This window comes from Colias croceus, chromosome 9 (genome assembly GCF_905220415.1).
Source record: "Colias croceus chromosome 9, ilColCroc2.1".
In the NCBI taxonomy this organism is placed as follows: Eukaryota; Metazoa; Arthropoda; class Insecta; order Lepidoptera; family Pieridae; genus Colias; species Colias croceus.
This window is the reverse complement of record NC_059545.1, coordinates 3,955,986-3,979,390: the sequence shown is the minus strand read 5'-3', so window position 1 is coordinate 3,979,390 and position 23,405 is coordinate 3,955,986. Positions and strand designations below refer to the sequence as shown.

At 35.9% G+C, this 23,405-nt stretch overlaps 1 protein-coding gene across 3 annotated transcripts in view; it reads right to left on the bottom strand.

Moving 5' to 3' along the window:
* LOC123694666 (collagen alpha-1(XV) chain-like) overlaps positions 1–1,825 on the bottom strand; it is a 142,583-nt gene extending 140,758 nt beyond the window's left edge. For all 3 annotated transcript variants that reach the window (XM_045640160.1, XM_045640162.1, XM_045640161.1), the window contains exon 1: positions 1,594–1,825. In XM_045640160.1, coding sequence (XP_045496116.1) covers positions 1,594–1,610 — 17 coding nt within the window. In that variant the 5' untranslated portion in view covers positions 1,611–1,825. The remainder of the gene's footprint in view (positions 1–1,593) is intronic.
* Between the last annotated feature and the right edge of the window lie 21,580 nt (positions 1,826–23,405).

The following is a 23,405-nucleotide window of genomic DNA, read 5'->3' as shown; positions in this document are numbered from 1 at the left end:
TTGATTCCCTTGTAAGTGTCGAAAATTTGCGGCATAAACGGCTGTATCTTTTGATTACGTTGGCTTAGAAGTTTGATTTTTTCACAGCTTCAAGGGACAGTAGATCTGAGTAATTGATATAAATTTCAGCTTCATACCTCCACGCGTTCCTGAGAAAAAGGGTCTTGACAGACGGACGGACGGACGGACAGACGGACAACATAGTGATCCTATAAGCGTTCCGTTTTTTCCTTTTGAGGTACGGAACCCTAACTATGCTGTACAAAAAAAAAATAATACTTTCTAAAATGAAACTATAATACTAGAATATATAAATAAAAGCTTACTATAATAAGCCCAAGTATGACGGTAATAAGAAATGTTTTACTAGCAACTTACGTAATATAAATTAATTGGTATAGAATAATCTAATTAGTTTGGAAAATAATTTAAATTAACATAATTATTCAAAGCGGTGTATTCGATCGGTAAAATAATCTTTACAGATTTGAAATGAGTGTAGCAATTAATTAGTTTTAATTGAATATATTTTCGTGAGAGTTTGTGTGTTTGTTTGAACGCGATAATCTAAAGAACTACTGGTCCGATTTGTAAAATTCTTTCGGTGTTAGATAGCCTACTTATTATATTACAAGAAAGTATATAATATCATCACGCTATGGCCAACAGGAACAGAGCTATACGGGTGAAACCGTGGGGCGTAGCTAGTATTTAATAAAATATGTAAAATAATCAAACACCTATAGATCATAGAGCCGTAAGTGTGAGAAGGATTAGCACTGATTTTTCATATTTCAAACTAGGCGGAACAAAAAACAATCTAATTCAACATTTATATGCAAATTATGTAATTTCGGATGTACGCAAAAAGCGAGTTAAGACAATGAATACAAAACATTTCTTGCGGTAGTAATAAATCACCAAAACTATTGTTAATAATTCTCTATTGTTCGAAGGGTATGAATTATTTATACATATCTAGTGAGGAGGGAAATATATCAAATTAGAAGTTATAATATAGAAAAGAAAGAAATTAAAGGTAAAGGAAAGAATAAACTAGACTAAAGAAAATTATGAAAACGAAAGCAGGTAATAAATATATTTGTATGTAGAATATAACATCAAAACATGTACACACAAAGAGATTAAGGGTGTAATTGTAGAATCAAATTGTATGGTCCAGATAATGTTAGGTAATAATTAATTATTTATTTATACATGCTATATCTAAGTGCAAAGTTTGTTGACATAGTAACGAGCATGCGCAGAAGATATCTGTCTATAAACAATGAGGATGAGCCACCTTATTCGAAAACGTTCATTAATATTGAATTGTTATCAATATTATAATAAGCTACTGTATTTAAATATACATCTGAAAATTACTACATAATTTTCTAATGTAGAGAAAGCTCTATCTTAGAAAATTATGTTTAATTTAAACTACACGTGTACAATTTAATACAAAGTCTAATAGATAATAGTAAACAATAAACCGATTAAACGCTCGCAAACATTTAATTCTATTTCCCATTGTAACCCAAGAGCGTAACAAAGAAAGTGATACCAATCAATAAACAATCAAATACGTACCGAGCGCTCTCCATCATTGAAACAATCGTGTACACTTGAAATATCCTCAAATCACTTGAACATCATTCAAAACATTGGCTAATTGTTATCGATACACTCACAACACACCGTCATATCAACCGGTGTTTCAGAGTTCTGTCAAAATCACGTGGCCCTCGACCGCGGCGAAATCGCTTACGATAAAGCGCATGACACTAAGGAAACATTTTATACATGTAACGTACTAACCTCCCACACAGTTCGTGAAGAACTAAACGCAAGTTGTGATGCACGTGGCTTTCGCGACGGCCGCCCTTCCAAACCGCTCCATCAGATACGGAAAAAGAGACTTTCACCCTCCGATTTAGATACCAGTTTGGTTCGAATACGCGACGAGATGATCCAGAATATGGGACGATACATGTATTTTCGTACTGTCGTTAGATATATGAGATATTGAAAAGAAAAGTGCATTGTGGATGTGATTTTTTTTTGGTCTGCAGCGCTTAAATCGCTTGAGATGTATTGATATCATTATCTGAGGATAAATTCAATACGGGTGGGCGAAATAAAAAGGAGGCTATTGTTATCGAGATGATATTGAAAAAGTTTCGCTGCGTAACGATCGACGCCTTTCATCGGGTTAAAAGGATGTTTTGATACTAAGCACGTGCTTTTATTTCATTTTAAGGGTCTTCGGTATATAGTAATAACATATGCATGTACCTACCTATTATAATATTATATTATAGAATATTTTATTGTTTTATTATGTAGAGCCACAGACTGATTTCTTTATAGGCGTACAATTTGGTTGCTTATTTTTTTTCTTTATAATTTTAATGATTTTCCCTATGTACGTAAAACAAAATGTTATTTAACATTTAAATCAAATAAATTGATTCATATGCGTACCTTTAACCGAACGACATTTCAAAAGCTCTTGTTAAAAAGTTGAATAAATATTTTTTCGGTTTGAGTTCTGGCATTTAATTAAGCTTGTTAAAATTCATAAGGTAAGAGAAAGCATGTTATTTATAACATTTATTGTATTTGCTTATTAGAATATCAATAAAATGCAGTATTATATCAATAAAAGTTGTAGTACAAAATCCGTTATTTTTACGTGCTCGATCATTAAAATATTATAATTTTTGTTCCACTAAAATACTAAAATATACTGTAAAGAAAATGTAAATCTATCACATTTCAATGAATAAGAATAAAGGCAATGAAATCAAACGAGCGTATAAAATACGGGTCACTGAACCAATTGGTTGATTTGTAAATGTTCATTTAATTATCCAGTACTTAAACGTAATTGTATGAAATTATTTAAATAAATAGTAAATAATATTTTGTATCGTCTAGACTCTAGAGGAATATTAATTAAATTTTTAATTATCTACTTCCACTTGAGAATAGTAAAGTAAGAAAGTACGTTCACTAAAAATAAAAATTCGTGGAATTCTCTTTTTAAGGTCTGAAGGATACTGAGATTGTTATTAAATTATATTATAAAACAAAAAAATGTTCACATAATTGGAAAATAATTACAAGATTTAACCCAGCTTTCTTAATAACTGCCCAAAAGAATCAATTGTAAAAGGTACAACGACTTTTTTCTGACGGGACTTTACCATTATTAATCTATACTAATACGATAAAGCTGAAGAGTTTGTTTGTTTAAACGCACTAATCTCGGGAACTAGTGGTCCGATTTGAAATATTCTTTCAGTGTTAGATAGCTAATTTACCGAGGAAGGCTATAGGGTAACCTAGTATATCGAGTGGAGCCACGGGGGTGAAACCGCGAGGATCAGCTAGTTTAAAATATATGCTGTGGATGTTATGTCTATTTATGTAAGACTCTACCATATTTATTAAGGTTCAAATTAATTAATTATCATTGAAATATAATGGCAAACTAGAATTGTACATATTATTATAACACACACATATCATACAGAATTCTTGGTACACAAAACAAAAATACATAAAACAGTAGAATATCGATTTCTATTACACCGACGCAACTGCTTTTTATATGAAACGGAAAAAATATATACGAATTTTAAAGGAACATTAAAATATTGTTGAAAGTTGTGTAAAATATGACGACTTAAAAATGTATTTTCACATTTCGTTTTAGCGCGTGAGTAATCTAGCTGTAAATAGTTAGGTCTGAAAGCATCAGGTTAAACATTTTGATGTTTCGCAGCCGTTACATAGGTATTGTTTTTTAAACATTCAATTCTCGATCGTTCATAGATACATAAAAATACGTCATGCTCAAAAGCAATAGATTCGGTACTATAATAATTATATCTACTTTTAAAACTTCGTCATTTACGTTTTCAAGTGAAACTTCTTGAGGCACGTTGAGAATACAATTTCAAGATAATGCATTGCCATCGTGTCATCAGTCATGGCAATACCGTCACATCGTGATGGTGACGATTTTGGTATATCTTTGAATTTTGCCAAAGAAGTTTCACTTCTGACACGTCTGCTCGACATAGACGCTCTTTTTTAAATGTGTAGTTTAAAAAAGAGCGTCTATGTATCTACTATCATTACAAAAGTTTATCTATGTTATTTGTAAACGAGATTATGAGATGTAAAGGTTAAAGAGATAGCCGAATATTATTTGTTTCGGAAGAAACAAATTAATTGACAACAATTATTATTCTATACAATTCTATAGGTATATTGAACCTTAATAACCGGTCAATAGGGATATTGACTGGTTCAGGGTTTTGACTGTAACATACACCTACCTCTAACTTTTTACTAGCAGACTTTATAAACAAAATGTTTTGAATAATAAAGATAGATTATCTCAAATATTTTTACCAATTACGTAATATTTTAAAACACTGTGATAAGTATATAGTAATTAATTTTAATTACTTTTAGACTAATTAATAATACTAGGCAATTCATTTTTTATTGAAATCGTTGAACAAAATAATATTCTTATATCATAATATCTAGATAACATTACTTTCTATATACTAAAATAAAATACATAATCCAAATGTAAACAAAATAGATTTATTTTGTTACGAAGATAATAAAAGACAATACAAAGCAGAACTTTCTTGCAAACTTTATTAATTACTAGCTGCTCCGCGCGGTTTCACCCCCGTGTCTCCACTCCTGTTGCCCGTAGCGTAATGAAATATAGCCCATAACCTTCCTCGATAAATGGGCTATCTAACACCGAAAGAATTTTTCAAATCGGACCAGTAGTTCCCGAGATTAGTGCGTTCAAACAAACAAACTCTTGGCATATTTCCAAATGAATAATGAAATATATTCAGATTTTAGTCAGTCATCACCCAATCCAGAAAATAATAAAAATAATGTGAGAAATTTAACAGCATTACTTTATATTTAGACCACAATTTAGACGCTTTTGCAATTACTATTAGACGTCATATTTTCTGTTTATCTTTATCATAAGAAAAACCTGGTACTATGCCAATGACTAATGTATTAATTAGTAAAAGAAGTTAGAAATGTAGTGCATCCATACATTATTGGCAACTACAGTTAAAGGTCGGTGAATCCTTTGTTTTATGAGACATATTATTATAATATAAAACTGAAGATTGATGAATTACATGAAATTGATTAAATCTAGATTTCTCGTTTTCATAAACATCAACGTCAATTATTATTTATATTCGCAATCCTTAGAATATTCGTTGAAAAACACAGTTTAATGGATATAGAAAGAGTAAATTTATAGCAATTTCATGTTATTTCGATTGAACGACAACACTATAAATTATATTTCATTAGTCTACCTTATCGGTACATAAATTACGTTACCATTTTTACGATAAAAGTGTATTGAACTTCAATTAACATTGGCACAAATAAATTGGAATGAGTATTCGCAAAATGAATCCAAAGCAGAATTGAAATTAGCAACAACATTATCAGCGTCACCACAAAATTACCCACCGCTGTTTGCTTAATTACGTGCCTAATTACGACCACAAAACATAAAACCAATAGCCACAGCTAAATACTAGATGGCCATCTAATTTCACAAATTTCCTCGTCAGATTTGAAATGTCCACATGACCGCGTACGCAGTGTTATTCTCAAATTACTCGATAGCGTTATTATTTCTGCCTGAGTCATTAATAGCAGTTTTGTTTTTAGACAAATTGTTTCGCGATCATTTTTACTTTTACTGGCGTCTGGCAAGATAGATTTACATTCTAAGCCATATTAAACAATGTAATATAGACTACTGTAGTTGATTTGTTCAAGGACGTAATAGACGTTTTCTTTAATGTATTATCATGAATGTTTTCACTGTTGATTTCTATAATATCATACTGAAAACACAATTCATCATTAGCTTTACCGCGGCCCTTATAAAAATGCTTCGCCGGATAAAAAAAATCGTTATTAGCTGCCTCGATCATCGATGTTGATATTATGGCGTATTCCTTCTGCGATCAAATCGTTCTTTTATAAAATAAGTCAACATCTTTAAATTTTTTTATGTCGAAGAGTCAAACTATGGTTTTCTAAAAATTAATGAAATCAATAAAATCTTCCAGTACATTTATGAGATAACTAACGGCTCTATAAGATACATGACACCACAAATCTTTCAAAACTAGTACCTAACTAAATATATTATCATAAATGGACATTATTTACCGTTACATTGTGTTCGGAATTTAGCATACAACTATTATATATCGACGTTTACAATAGGGCTATTGACGAAACAGTCAATCACGTACCTTATGCAAGTACCTACTGATGTATGCATCCGTTTAAATTGAATACGTAATCACTGTACAGCTAAGCATATCTTATTGTTGGTAAGCTTATGAAGCAAGTATTTACTATGAGATATAAGGATAGATTACAGTATTATTGAAATAAAATGGCAAATAAAATCTTGCGAAATATGCTGGTATCAAGGAGATAGCGGTAGATGCCAATATTCTATATTTTATGTTAGATATAATATGACGATATACATAGTATAATCCAATAGGGTTTTGATGTATGATGATTTTAAGCTTTTAGGCCGATATGACAACAACTTGCTTGACTTGACTTGCATATAAATTGATGAAACAGCGAACGTCGATCTTTCTTATCAAAACGATGGAAGCAAAAGGTAAAGATTCCGTTAACTAAGACTCTAAATTTTACAGAATCCCTGGCTCTTCACAATGGGGTAGCGTTGGCACAACAAATGATTGTCAATGTTTGCCCCCATTACAGCGATGGGCGATCATAGACATTTAGGCCCTCTACACTATCTTGATTGCCTCTACTCGTCAACACTGCCCATTGTAGAGACGGCCCATAATATTTAAATACGCATTAACGCATGCTTCACAAATAAACCCCCTGTGCGATAGTCTCGCGTAAATTTGTCACATGAAAGGACGTTTAATTTGCTGTTTCACTAGCTGCTAATTACAACTTTGATTGCTGTGGCCTGAAACGTGTCATGGGCCGCTACCGCACACCCGGTATACCTTAAATAGTTCTAAAATCTAAATGTATTTAATACAGGTTGAACCGTTTGATCAATTGTCAAACTAGAATCTTTTATCAAAGACTAGCTATGCCCCGCGGTTTTACCCGCAGTGCTCCACTCCTGTTGGTCTTAGCGTGAAGATATTATTATATAGTCTATAACCTTCCTCGATAAATGGGCTATCTAACACTTTTTCAACTTTCATATATTGCACTATTCTTGTGTTTATAGTTTAGGTGAGGTGATTTTTGCTAATTCCTTGTAGTTAAGGAAGATAAGTTTATATTATGATAGTTTTGATGGCAAATCTATAAAATATTGTTTCACAACCAGCGTCTGATCACAAGTCAACATAATATTATATACTTACAATAAATTTTGTAAACAACAATATAAAAAATACACACACTTACAAACACATCAATTTGTCTCTATAATTTTCGCCATTTCATCTATGATAATAATAAAGATTAATTTAAAAAAAAACGTAAGTTATGAATTGACATTTAAATATTTGCTGCAATGGGAAATAATCATGTTTCTTAAGGCTGGTTGCAGAGCTTGACCGACCATCAGTGCGTACGTCAGTCGCGCTTGTCATAATATGTATAGAAATTCATAAAACCGTTCATAGCTAGACCGACCATACGCACGCGTATTGTCATGAGTATGTGTCATATTAATACACATTGTTGATGCGTATCGTCAGGACCGACGGTACGCACTGATGGTCGGTCAAGCTCTGCAATCAGCCTAATAATGTTATTATTAATACACCCTTCATATACCTAGAGCATTCAATTCAATGGTACATTACATTTTGAGCCCAGTAATATAATGTTAATTTTATAGTGATTGTAACGTTGTTCTAAAGCTTTCTATATTGATTGCTTATTGATTGAATTAATGAACATGCTTCCAAGATAATAATATATTCATTTGTCTGAATATATTATTTACCTTACTACTTAAATAAAAATAAACATTTTACTATAATATATACGCGGTGTTATATTATAATAATAATAACACCGCGTAGATTCATCCTACTATTATTAACTATTATTTCAACGAATTCACTTTTTCTTAAAAAGACTTAAATTATTATTATGTTGCCGAGAAACGTAGAAATAATCCATATATTTTATAATTTATAATATGTGAAATAAGAATTGACGACGAAAAAAATTACAAAAATTGAGCTCTAATAATACGTACTCACAAAATAAAAATAGGCTTAAGTAAGTTTGGTAAAACTAATCTTCTAAAAGCTTAGATTCTCCCAAGATTAATGTATAGAGAGACAAGTCTACAAATTAAATAAGAACATAATATGATTGTAATCAATTAGGTACAACGATGTACAATTATTATAGATTAAATCTATTTATATTTAAGAGTTTATTCTATCTTGAGCTTAATTAATTAAATCCACAATAGTTATTCTACGTATAATACGACATGTTTTACAAATTAAAGTGTTTCTTCCAGAACATAGAGGAAAAGCAGAACATAGCTATATGCTATTAGCTAGAGAATAAAAATGAAAATTAATTAGCTTTAGTTTTAAGAATTTAACCAAGTGAATTTATACGTATTTTGAAGTCTCAGTGAACTGCATCCACATTGACTACTCAAAACCGATATACTGACTAAGATTTACATAAAAATAACTTATGTACGTATTTGACAACATGTATACCATCAATATAGTCCCATAATGCTTCTTTTAGAATGTCCTCATCCTGTAGTACCTACTCGTTTAAATTTTATTGCCTAATTAAACACTACATAAATGAGTTGAAACGATTGCTTTACCATAATTCCCTTGCCTTAGCTACCCCAAGGGAACACTCAGACAAAATTACGAGACTGACGTTAATGTAAACAAATTTAATTAAGCGGAAAATGATTTAAACACAAGTTTTGTTGGTGAATTAAACATTGAACTAAAAGAGCAAGAGTAGTACTAAATATTTGACTTTGTTGACAATCCCATCTCTAACAGTGCATAGACCAAACGAACATAGAGCTAGAACGTTATTTCGTGTTATTTTAGTGTAAACCAAAACTCGTATTCAGTGTTGTTCTTGCATAGTATTTTTTCTAACGCACTAAGGACAACGAAATAATGCTCTACCACAGGCTCTACGCCTGTTTACACTAAAATAATTTGACATAGTGGGGTTAGATCGAGCTTTCGCTCGTTTGATCTAAATGCACCGTAAGTCCTAGAACCAATTTTCATGCAACCATTGTAATTAGGTACCTACAACAAAAAAAGATATAATTGTAAATGCATGTTCAGTGTTCACGCGTTTGCATTAAAAATCTAAATGTCTTACTCAAATATTTATATAAACGTAGCAATGACCGACGACATTGGCCAGACTTAAATCTGGCTTTGCAAACTTTATTTAACAACAAAGAAAGGAAACTTGTGCAATAAGTACCATTTTAATCTGGTTTTACGAAAATATAATATGACAAAGATATAAAAAAGAGACAATCGTGTTCGATATATTATGCAAAATAAAGTTTAAAGGCAAACATTGATATTTATCTTAGTTAGTTTTATAATTCATATAATTAGTTAGGTAGGTACTATAAATAGCAAATTCTTTACATAAATCTACGAATTCGATATTAATCCTTATCATTAATAACATGACTATCAACACATACGATGTATGTTTCAAAAAGATTAGATACCTACATTAGGATAGCTTTGACGCCATTGTAATCTGAAACAGCGAGCTACATTTTACAGTAATTACTTTAGATTCCTTTTGTATATTTAACAAGAACGAAGCTGTAAAGAATAGTATGAAATATTAAAATTCAAAAGTAAATGAAAACAAATGTAATGAATATCTTTTATTTTGACTCAAATATCAGATTATTTTAAAACTTGCCTTCGGATATTTTAAATACGCAATAATGAACGTAAAATAAACTTTTACTTGTGCTATATAGGTAAAGACTCGTTAGAATAAAAACACAACATAGCTCATTAGCGATAAAACCGTGTGTCAATACAATATTGATACTCTAGCAAAGAAAATTTATCTATAATCTGTTCAAAATAAATAAATACTTTAATTATCTACCCTTTACGTGAAACTTGATAAAATATACGTTAAAGATGCATTCTTTATTCCGTATCGCAAAACGCAATCGTATTTATTTTTAGGATTCTGTATCCAAAGGGTAAAACGGGACCCTATTACTAAGCCTCCGCTGTTTGTCTTCAGTTTAAATGTATCTCCTAAACCGTGATATTAAGACAGCTGAAATTTCAATTAATGATGTATTTCCGGTGCCGCTACAACAACAAATAGGTACTAAAATTCGTATTTCGTATTTTTTTGCTCGATAGTATGGAACCCTTCGTGCGCGAGTCCGACTCGCACTTGGCCGATTTTTTTAAATCATTTAACTTGAGTGAAATCAGACGTATTCTCAATGTATCATTGCGCTTTTATTCGTGGAATCGTTTATAACTTTTTGCGTACATTGCCTTGGATAAATAGTCTGTTGTTTGTCGAAATGATACTTTAATGGTTGTAAATTTCGTAACAAAAGCAAAAATATGCGTTGTATTATCGACATGAGTAACGTGTATCGACATATTGATGTTTACCAATACACTATGTAACCATGATGACTGGCCTGTTTATAATACAAATATTTTTGTATAACAATGCGCAAAACTTTATAGTTTATTCATAGTTTTGACAAGGCAAATCATGTGAGTCCGGGTAGAAACATTAAAATTAATTTTCTACTCCTCTTAGATCAGATATTTAGCATTGACTTTGTAAATTGTAAGCTTGCATGGCATTAAGATTCATCATATTGTCCTAAAACGTACTAATTATCTTTATGAGTATGTTTATCGAAGTGGCAACATTTAAAGATTAGCGAAACCTCCTAGCGATAGTGTTAATTCGTTGTTTTTTTTTTTTTTTTTTTTTTTTTTTATACAAGAGGAGGCAACAGAGCAGACGCGTCACCTGATGTTAAGTGCACTGCGTCGCCCATAGGCACCAGCAATGCCGGGGACATTATTAGTGCGTTGCCGGCCTTTAAGGTAGGAGTACGCTCTTTTCTTGAAGGTCCCTAAGTCGTAACCGTTTGGAAACACCGCATGAGGAAGTTCGTTCCATAAACTCGTTGTGCGCGGAAAGAAGCTTCTTTTGAAGCGCGCAGTCGTCGATCGCCAGGAGTCAAGGTGGTGTGGGTGATATTTTAGTTTGTGGCGTGCGGTACGATGATGGAACTCAGCGGCAGGTATTGTTCCAAACAGCTCCTCAGAGCACTCCCCATTGTAGATGCGATAGAAAACACACAGTGAAGCGACGTCTCTTCGCAGCGCCAAAGTATCAAGCCGATCGGTAAGACTTGGCTCGTTAACGAGTCGTACTGCTCTCCTTTGAATACGGTCAAATGGAAGGAGGTGTTGTTGGGGTGCCCCGGCCCAGATGTGGGAGCAGTATTCCATGTGCGGCCTAACTTGCGCCTTATAAAGCATAAGGCGGTGGTGCGACGTGAAATACTGCCCCGCTCGACAGAGGACACCAAGTTTCTGTGAAGCCAATTTGGCTTTTCCTTCCAGATGACAGGAGAACTGTACGCTACTCGAGATTTCGAGACCAAGAATACCGATGCTAGCGGTGGCAGAGAGAGGAATGCCCTGAAAACGAGGAGTTACGACAAAGGGAAGCTTTTTTGCGGTGAACGCGCAGACCTGTGTCTTCTTGGGGTTGAATTGGACTAAGTTACGTCGGCCCCAGTTAGACACCTCTTCTAAGGAGGTTTCTATTGAAGACACGAGGTTGTTCCGGCACTCAATGACGCGGTCCTGAGAAATATTGCTGTGGCCGGTGTATATTGCATCACCAGTACTGTCGTCTGCATAGCAATGAATGCTACCGTCTAGCAGCATATCATTGATATGCAGAAGAAACAGAGTGGGAGACAGAACGCAGCCTTGTGGGACACCAGCATTCACAGGCTTAGGATCAGAGCATGAACCGTCGACTACGACACTCATGCTACGCTCTGTGAGAAAACTGGCGACCCACTGGCAAAATTTCTCAGGAAGCCCATAGGAAGGAAGCTTCGCAAGAAGCGCTTTGTGCCATACCCGATCGAAAGCTTTCGCTATGTCCAAGCTGACAGCTAAGCCTTCCCCCTTGCTCTCAATCGCTGACGCCCAGCGGTGAGTCAAATAAACAAGAAGATCGCCAGCTGACCGGCCACGACGGAAACCGTACTGTCGGTCACTAATCAGCTGGCGCTCTTCCAGATATTTTAGCACCTGGCGATTGATAATGGTTTCCATTATCTTGGAGAGCAAGGAAGTGATGGCTATGGGTCGATAGTTGGACGGATCCGAGCGATCGCCTTTTTTCGGGATAGGGTGTACTAAAGCTGTCTTCCATGTATTCGGGACGACGCCTGTGGAGTAGGAGTGCCGGAAAAGTCGCGTGAGAACCGGCGCCAACTCAGGTGCACACATCTTCAACACAATAGGAGGAATACCGTCGGGACCACTCGACTTGTGGATGTCTAGAGCGAAAAGTGCTTTACGCACAGCGCTCTGGGTGAATCGGATGTCCGGCATAGAGCCCTCGAACCGTGGGATGGTAGGTGGTGATCTTCCCATGTCATCCAAAGTCGAGTTAGCGGCAAAAAGGGAGCTAAGAAGATCAGCTTTCTCCTTTGCCGAGTGGGCCAACAGGTCATTCTCCATGCGTAGAGATGGCAATGACGGCCGACAAAAGTTTCCTTGCACAGCTTTGGCGAGTGCCCAAAAGGCTCGTGTTCCCGAAGGAAGTCGGGCGAGTTTCTCGCCAAGCTTGCGATATGCTCAGACTTAGCTCTTGCAATAGCTCTTTTGAAGGACCTAGAGGCCGAGTTTAGTTTTCTCTTAAGAGTACGGGCGTCTGGATCATTAGTCACAAGAGCATTGGCCCAGGCTTGGTAACAATCCTGTTTTCGGCGTGATGCCGTTTTACAAGAGTGACCAAACCAGGGCTGGGACTTGCCACCGATGGGAACAACGGAGTTTGGAATGAACAATTCCATTCCCTGAAGTATCACATCAGCAACAGAGTCAGCACAGGTGCTAGGATCTTCTGCCGAGAAACAAACACGGCCCCAGGGATAAGATGAAAAGAAGGTGCGCATCTCGTCCCAGTCTGCTGACTTGTAGTGCCAAACGCGACGGCGGCCACCATTCAGTAGCCGTGAAAAGCGCAAGATTGGCACTTCGCTCCGTACGAGGCAGTGGTCAGATGAGCCTAAAGGGGCATCAACTTTGACCTGATAGCCATCCGGATGGGAAGTCAGCAGAAGGTCCAACAGGGAAGGCGTATGGTCCTCAACATCGGGAATTCGCGTGGGCGATGCTACCAGTTGGGTTAGACCATAGGCAAGGGCAAGGTCGTAAACGGATTTCCCCGCGTGGTCTGTTGTGCGAGACTTGAGCCATTCTACATGGTGCGCATTGAAGTCTCCAAGGACCACGATTTCCGCTGATGGAATCTGATTGAGCATGTTGTCAGCCGTCAATTGTATGTGATCGATGAGTCGGTCGGTTTCGTCATTACCGCTATGGGATCTGTATAGGCACGCATAGACGCGAGGGTGGTCGTCGCAGTCCACACGTAACCAAAGGATGGATAGATCCCTACCTTCAAGACAAGCGAGGCGTCGAAAGCAGATATCATTCCGAATAAAAGCGCAGACACCAGCGCGAGGAATAAAATTGTGCTCCAGGGTAAATCCTGGGTAATTCAGATAGGATGTGTCGGAGGGGGAAGATATCTGCGTTTCGGTTAAGAAGAGCAAGGCCGGCTTCACCGTCTAATGTTGCAGAAATTCACGCAGTGCGTGGAAGGGGGTGCGCTGAGCTTTTTGCTCTTGTTGCCTCGGGTTTTAGAAACGAGCGGGATTTTGCCCTCCCCAGAATACGCAGGGCAGCCTGAACAAAGATGCTCAGGGAGGGATTCTCCAGCACCGACAGTGTTGGTACCCTCCTGGGGTAATAGTTCTTTAAATTCCGCTGCCATAGTTTTAAAAGGGAAGGGGGGGGGGATTGGGCATCCGGTGTGACCCACTCACCTATGCGAAACGCTAAGAAAGCTTTACGCCGGTTTCCTGTGGGTTAGTGGTACCGCCCCGGATGGACTACAGCCCAATTCATGCTGCGTACGATTTTTTAGTTGTAATTTATATTATGAACTACCGCCATTAGTGTTCCAAATCTTTATTGCATTGTTACCTCCGAGAGAATAATACCTATACTATGTATAAAGTACCTAATTCGATGCCCCCCGCGAATAATCCGGTAATCGTAAAAGTGTAAATGTTCAGGAAAAATAAAAAACCATTTTTCCTTAATAACTCCATTAAACAACAAGTATCAGAGACTTTTAATATCGCATATGGAAGCTAATTTTTTCAGCTATCTGGTTATTTCAACAAAATTAAAGTAGTCCCAAAGGCTTCATTATAATTAAGCTGAATGCATTTTACTATACTAGTGTAGGTCAAGCTCTGGTCAGTAATGTCACTTACGATATTGTTCGTGTAAATTTATATTTTCGACGGCAACAGTAAAATCTTGTTGCGCTAATATTCGTGTTATTTGTTTTGTATACTGAACATTTGTAAAAACCTATTATTAGGTTATTCGATTGTTTAACAGTAACGTACATTTTATTGTTATAACTATTACTGTTTATTCAAATAGTTTACGTAAGTATTATTTGATGATTATTATAGTATATTTTATGAAATACAGGACATTTTAGTAAATGAAACAACTTTGGATTGTTTCACAAAACACGATAGTTATTATTATTATAAAAAATAGACACTGCACTGAAGACACGACTATTACACATGATTACACAATCATGAAAATTATACTATGGTCTTATAACCTATTACAGTTAAAAATTTAATCAGAATCCTCATCAGAATCTCACAGAAGGCGAATCCGCCGTGACCAGTCAGTACTTGTGTGGTGTGGTGTGTGATGTCTATTTTTCCGACTACTTTGTATGCAGCAGCAGCGCTTGGGAAAAAGAGCTTCGTGACTCCGGCCGTTCCTCCTACATCGTATCTCCTATCCCATTCACTGATCGTATCCTGTCTCAAAATACGCTTGACGAATGAAACAGGACACAGATCGTAATCCGGTTTCCTCCTCAACCCCAGAGCGGCCTCCTTGGCTAACTCGTCTGCCCGTTCGTTCCCCTTAAGCCATGCGTGCGCCTTAATCCAAAACAGGGAGACCTCCCGCCTCTGCAATGCAGCTTTTCGGAGGGCCGCCCGTGTTTGCATAGCCAGGGGATGAGGGGAACTCAGGGTAACCGCCTGGAGCGCCGATCTGGAGTCGCTGAGGACGCTTCCTTTGCCGCTCTACTCTTGCAGGCTATGTCTACTGCTCTTCTGAGCGCTAGGAGCTCAGCCTGATAGACGGTACAATACGGTGGCAACGCAAGCTAAATGGCCTTTGTCTCGGCCTCACCTTTCCATACGGAAAGGGCGGCTCCGACTCGACCCTAAATCTTGCTGCCGTCCGTATAGACCCTGTGGACATGGCTGTTAACCACGTTGGCATAGGTGTCCTCATCTATCAAGCCGAACCCCAGCTCTACCTGCTCTGCCGGATGTGGGTCCTCAATCGCGGGTGCCATTCGTTCCACCTCCCTGTCCCTCAACACCACCGGGTGCGACACACCCCTCTTGATCTCATAAAGCCTCGAAGCTTCGAGTATCCTGAGATCAAGAGGGAGAATTCCAGCCAACAGCATCGCAGAGTTCAGGGAGACAGTCCGATATGCTCTGCAGATCTTCTGGGCAAAACCCCGTTGAACGGTGTTAAGCCTCTTTCTTTTGTACCCCCATCTTTTCCGCTGTGGGTGCCCACGCTGCTGATGCATACAAGATAGTCGGTTCTATAACTCTCTCTATAACTGCGATATATAGAGTCTTAACTACTTGGGGGTTAAGGTCCCAACTTACTCTAGCTGCTCTTGCTAATAGCTTATAACGGGCTTTTTGCAAACGCTTCCGACATGGGTGTTGAATGTCAGGCCGCCATCAATAGTAAGGCCCAGTATCTTAATACTTTCGAAATATTGGATGTCCCCATTACAAGTCGTGGCCTGTTAAATTTTAATTTTCGTGTCGAGAACAGGGCACATGTCTTGTGTGGCGCGAATTTTAGTTTATTTCTGACACCCTATTCGTCAATTTTCCTCAATGTGCAGTTTGCCTTCGTCTCTACTTCTAAAGCAGTATCTCCATCAAACACTAGCACAATGTCGTCGGCAAAAGCCTGACAAAACACATCCATCTCCTCTAACATCCATAGCAGAGGATTCAGCAAAAGGTCCCACAGGAGCGGCCCACCTATGGAACCCTGCACGCACCCCTTGTTGTTCTCTCTACTCACTTCCACACCCGCATACCTAACTTTCACACCTCTTCCACTCAGGTACCTGCTGATCACCCGCCTTACGTTCCCCGGACACCCAACTTTAACCGCACCTGGCTGGCACCTGGCTGGCCACCAGGCGCTGTCGAAGGCGCCTTCTATGTCCAGAGATACCACAACAGAAATCTTCTTCTCCTCCCTCTTATTTCTGATGTGGCTCACTAGTCTATAGAGGGCGTCCTCGGTGCTCCTCTATGGCATGAAGCCATACTGATGGTGGCTTATTTTGGACAGCAGGTAGAACCTGAGTCGGACGACCAGCATCTAATGAAGATGAAGATGAAGGTTTCGATATGGTCTATTCTGATGCCTGCCTCGTTTATCTATCAAACTTTCATCTCTTTTAATTTTTTCTAAGGCCATGTAAATCATTTGCTCAGTAATAGAAAGAGTGTTTAAAAAAATACCTTGCATACTTGCACTCCATAATGAATGTAGCTGGAAATCGATTTCTTAATAAAACCCCGAATAAGCCTGTACTAGCACTTACTTAAATAATGTAGAAAACTATTTACCTGAATAATATCGTAACAATGTTTACTGTCAAATCATATTGATCTGGGGGCACGGTAGTGCCCCCGCCAAGACGAGCCAAGCGAACAAGCGAAGCGCACGGGCACTACCTACCTTTTCTCGAAGCGCTTCGACGTTTTTTTGAACCCTCATAACTTGGGTTTGGATTATGCTAGATCAACAAAATTTTCGGGATATATTGTCAATAGCGGACTTATTGAACATATTAAGTTTTAATTACATTAGCTTTTATACTTCAGATTTTATTTATATCTAAAAAACGCTAATTTCGTCACTGACTCACTGATGATCATCAAAATTCTTATGGTATTTCCTAATGTCCTAGAAAGCTGAAATTTTGTATGTAAGCTAGTATTAGCACACAAACAACAAAAAAATTATAAAACTTGTAACTTTCATCCCCCAACCCCTTAAACTAGGGGATGGGAGTTTGTATGAGACCTGTAATTTTAAATTAAATTTTGATGACGCTAGAGGTCTAATCTAATAATCTAAAACTTGGTTCCCCTAGATATATGTATATATGTATAGGTACTCCTTGTTAAAAAAAAAAGAAATTTAATCGACATAAAAGTTACAAACAACTTACAAAAAGAAATGAAATCCCACCAAAAACATTTTCATGTAAAATGTTGCCAAGACGAGCCCATATGACTCGCACTGTCAAAAAGTTATCAGATCTCATGTAGAACCAAGCTTCTAACACTACACGCCCTAACTCTACAAGGCCTAACTTCACAAACTCTACACCTTAGTCAAAATATGTGGCTTGGCCGTTCGTTACTACAAGAACACAAAAGAAATGAACAGTGAATTAATTTTTCACCTTACGCCGATGTGAATGTAGCGAAATGGCCAAGCCACATATTTTGACTAAGGTGTAGAGTTTGTGAAGTTAGGCCTTGTAGAGTTAGGGCGTGTAGTGTTAGAAGCTTGGTTCTACATGAGATCTGATAACTTTTTGACAGTGCGAGTCATATGGGCTCGTCTTGGCAACATTTTACATGAAAATGTTTTTGGTGGGATATTATTTTTCGTAAAGATCTAAAACCATATTATTCGTTTAAAATACATTTTAATGTTATTTTATGGAATATACGCGTAGTTTTTCATATCTTCGTAAATAAAGATAGAAAAATTCTGAAAAAAAATTACAAGGTGTATTTTAACTTCTAGATGCCGAAAAACGCATAACATGAAGAACCCCGTAATAGGTCATTACCGGATTATTCGCGGGGGACGTCGCTATGTAAAAAAAGAAAAATTTCGTGATCTATTTTTTTTTTCTTTTAATATAGGTATTTCTAATTTATGTACCTAATTACACCGTGCCTGATCTTAACTACTCTCATTCTATTAATCATAGCCACGTCATATGCTTTTTTGCTATTCTCAAATCAACCTAGAGAGTGGAATGTAAAATATTCCTGTTTGAAAATGAAGTGGTAATTTTTACGATTTCTTCATTTAATTTTAATAATATAATTGAATTAATGTGTGAATGTTTCTAACAGACTAAACAGAGAGAAAAAGTTTGATCATTTTATGCGTTCTCCCCCAGACCTCCCGGAAAAAGGATAACATCGAAAGTTGTGGTATTGTGGTGTATATTAATATTTACGTTATTATTCGTTGTACCTACTATTTGTAAAATAAATTAAAATTAAGTTATGAAACTTAATCTCTTTGTAACAATGTACTAAAAGATCATTCTACAACCACATATATCAGATTCCAATAATGAACCTAATATCCATTATCCACATGATAAAATCGACTAATCGTAACATTGTGTATATCGCATAAAATTGAACATCAAATGCGCGGTTGCAACGGGTGCTATAAACATGTACTACCTTGTCGTACTACCCAACACCTACCAGCCTAGCGAGACCCTTGGCTCGTAACAATAAACCATTCCTTCGTACCGATGTATATGGACCGGCGAGATGGCATAGGTCAAGTTAGACTGGCTGCCTTGTTTAGTCGAGTTGGTACGAGAAATAAACTATGATAACGCCTTGGTGTGCGGTCTTTGGCGCAGGATCTTTGGGGCTTCGTAGCCTGAAAGCTCTTTACACAAGATTGTTAAGTGAATAAAAAGTATGTGGAGTTTGAGCTTAAAAATTAAAGAAGAAGTGCCTTTTTAATTGAATTCTTTACTGGTCAGATTTGTTCCTTAAATATACAGTTTCATACAATGTTTTTTTTTTGTGTAATACTGCTCATGTATTTACCTATGTTAACTTGAATGTTATTTAAATAAATTTCCATGAAAAAAATTTGCACAAGCGGCTAGACTATAATAAATAATCATATTATGTTTTTGTGTAGCACTTATACATACACATTAATTTTGCTTAATATGCAATGCGTCAACTAGTTATATATTACATGCAATTAGTCTTTCATATTTGACTTAATCCAAAAGGTTAAAACTAATATTCTCAGTGTGTAATAGCAGAGCCGTTTTATTAGCTAACTCTAAGAGAAATCTCATTAAGCTTCGAACAAGAATAGAAAACGTGGTGACATTAAAGCCTTTGTTACTCAAAGCGACCTCACGAATATGCACTATGTACTGACTGTATTTACTTGACACAGGCTTGTAATTTATGTGTGACAGGATATTATAGTGGTTTATTTATTTATGGTGTACTGTTACAGGCTGCACGCGGAAGCGAAGGCTTCTATAGAGGCGAGATAAAAAGGCAGGGCCACGATAAGTATACGTACCATATGTCATTTAAACAATTTATTGGTTTTGGGTTTTTGTATAATAGACCAACAAACATCTTACACATACGAATTCATGCAAAGGCTGAATAAATAAAATTGTATTAGATGAGATGATACTGAGATGAGACTGAGATGTACCTTATTTAAAAGAAATTGGAAGAATTATTTGTGAAAGAAAGAGAATAACACAATAATATTTTGAACTGATGCAGTTTGAAGCATATCTCATTGTTGATAACAATTTTTTTGTATGATACACATTGAATTAACGACCCAAAAAGACAATCACGCGAGAAATCTTAGCACACATGTGGATTGGACACTTGTATGGTAAATGCACAGTGACAGCCGGCAGGCCATCATCGGATTAATTTTAATCGTACATTTTATGGCATTCTTGCCACGTGGTGATCGAGGAAATGGGGCCATGTTCAATTAATGAATGTGTATCGTCTCATTATTATTGTAATAGGACAATCTTGTAAGCGGATTTTCGTCATTACGCCGTTGACACTTATATATTTTTATGTTGTTACTAGCATATTTTAAAGTTCTTTCATGTATATTTATAAGTAAGATTTCTCAATATATTAAATATATTTACATAATCATGGTATCAATAGTTCCTACCTATCTAAAATGATTCCATCGTTATTTAAACAAATATAAAAGACTAGCTGCTCCGCGCGGTTTCACCCCCATGGCTCCACTCCTGTTGGTCGTAGTGTGATGATATATAGCCTATAGCCTTCCTCGATAAATGGGCTATCTAACACCGAAAGAATTTTTCAAATCGGACCAGTAGTTCCCGAGATTAGCGCGTTCAAACAAACAAACAAACTCTTCAGCTTTATAATATCAGTCTAGATAATTGATATATGAACTTCTATAACAATATGTCTGCATATTTGGGTGTAATGGTTATTATTTTCTAAAAATACATTTTTTCGCGAAAATCAAGAAACCTAAAATTAATAAATTAACAAGTGTTGACGCCTTGTGTGCAAATTATTAATTATACACACACACACAGGCTCGCGTGGGCTCATCGGCCGATCGCCCCTCCCGCCCCGCGCGCCTTATCCAGCGACCGGCACTCTCAGCTGCGCGGCTCGTGCGAACAGTCGAACACACGCATTAATAATTACAATTTGTTTGGACTTGTCTTTATGTAAATTGCCGAGCACAAATATAAACCTTGAACTACCATTACGCCTTCTAATTTCACCGGCGACGAAGCCACCAAAGCCGCAACCAGCCTCTTCAACAAGACAAAAATCACACTTTCCGTTTGACATGTCGTTAGATCGAAGACCTACGAAACGCCGATCAAGTCTACCAATATAATATTATAAAGTACGTATATTAATTATAAATATTAATTCGAAAGAGAGTAATTACTAAGTCACATTACTAATCGCTTATTACGATTTTGCATGAAAAATAATAGGTACTCTACATATAATAATTTTTTGCTGCAATTTTCAGTAATTTTCTTTGTTGACTGTACTACGAAAGCACAAAGGATCCGTAATTCCGCAGTAATAGTTTATAAACTGTTTCCAATACTAACGGTAAAATATATCAATCGTCACGTTCGAATAGCTCGGTTTTATGATTTCCTGTAGTTGATAGTCATTATTTTTATTACAGGTGACAATAGGGTTGGCAAAAAAGGTAAATTCGAATTCATTTTTCATTTAAAATTGTTCGTAAAAATATGGTAAGTTTTAACTACTTTATGTGTATAATTAACCCTTAGTTTAGAGCTTAAATAAGTAACTGTTAATAAATACAAGACAAAAGTCTTGGAAAAAGGAACATACTCAGTAAAATACGCATTTAACCGTAACAAGCATTAACAATAAATTCATATTTTAACGATGATATTATTGAATATATTTCCAATAATTTTCAACTTTACAACAAAATCGTCGAAAAGTTTACCAAATATAAATTGAATATTTTAAACGAGTGACAGCCCTAACTGACAGGGGGCCACGAACAACAATGTAACATTCATTGATATTCAGATCGGTAGCGATAAAATGAATTACCTTATCACCGTACATGGTGTTACTGAGAAGAATCATTCAATGAAGAGAAATGCTTCGTACTAACATTATGAGGAACAATTACTGATGAGGTTTTTAATTACATGCCGCAAATGTACAAACTGGTATATAAAGAATATTAGAAAAAAGTCGGTACGAAAATTATTATTGTAATCGTCATTTTGATATCAAACACACTTATAGGTTTTGTGATTAAATTAAATATTTCTAATGAATAACAAAGAATGCATAATATAAGTATTCATTTTATTCATAGAATTACCTTAAGTATTTTGAGATTTTAAATTTTAAGGCCGGTTTCTGAATTTAAAATTTGACGTTAAGAACGTCTCAAACCATACTTAATTTCTACCTACTTAAATATTTTCTTGTTTCTGACATAAGCCTCCTCAAACCTTAATCAAATAAGGTTATAAAAGAAACTTAATGCAAATAATTAAATATCATTTACAATTTCATTAACGTTATGTTTGTGGGTGGTCCACTCCATTCTTGGAAGTTACTAAATGACACCTTCTCTTCTCTTCAGTCTTGAACTTTACATAATATTATGTACTGTTCATGAATCATAATTAAATAATAGATATAGTTATGATTATGAAAACTAAATTCAATGAGCAGAACTCACGGCCTACGTATATGATAATATCCAATTTCGAGCATTTCAACAATTTTTTTTTAATGTTGTGAACTTGACACAACGTGGTCTTTCGATAGTAGAACACACCCACACGCTGCGCGTTCTGAGGCGTGCACAAATGATTAGGCAAAGGCCTACGAAGTTTAGAATCGAAATTATTTTGAATAAATTCTAGAACAATAACAAAATGAATGTATTTAATAGTGTTCTTGTCATAACTAAATATGGCTAAATATATTTTCAAGTCTGAGTATTTCGCAATGTTGTCGCACTACGCAGGTCACGATCGTCCGGATTTATAAGCGACATAATATAAACATTAATATTACAATAGTCATTATTATGTAGTTATCAATCACGATAAAAGGGATAAGGGTTGATCTAAATGGAAAAACGAAGTAAGTATATTTCGATTAACAGAAGTTTATGAGAGAAAAAATGTTTTTATTCTGAATTAAATTTATTTAATTAAATTATCTTGAATGATTGGGAGTCGGCGAAAAAAATTAACAACATAGACTGTATTATAGAGCGGAGATAGAGATTTAAACTGTATTAAAAATGCATGTTTAATTAGTATAGTGTGAAGGTGGCAGCTTTGTCAATATAATTCCATAGTTTATATCTTTCTCTTTTGCCTTTTTTTTTCTTAATAATCTTTTATGAAATATGAATTTCACATAGGCAAGACGGTTCAGCACCTACTAGCATGATAAGTATTTTATCTGCAGTAATGTAAAACAACGTTTGAAGAGCGTCAATATGGTCTGAAATTTTCAGATAATCCCGTGTAAACTC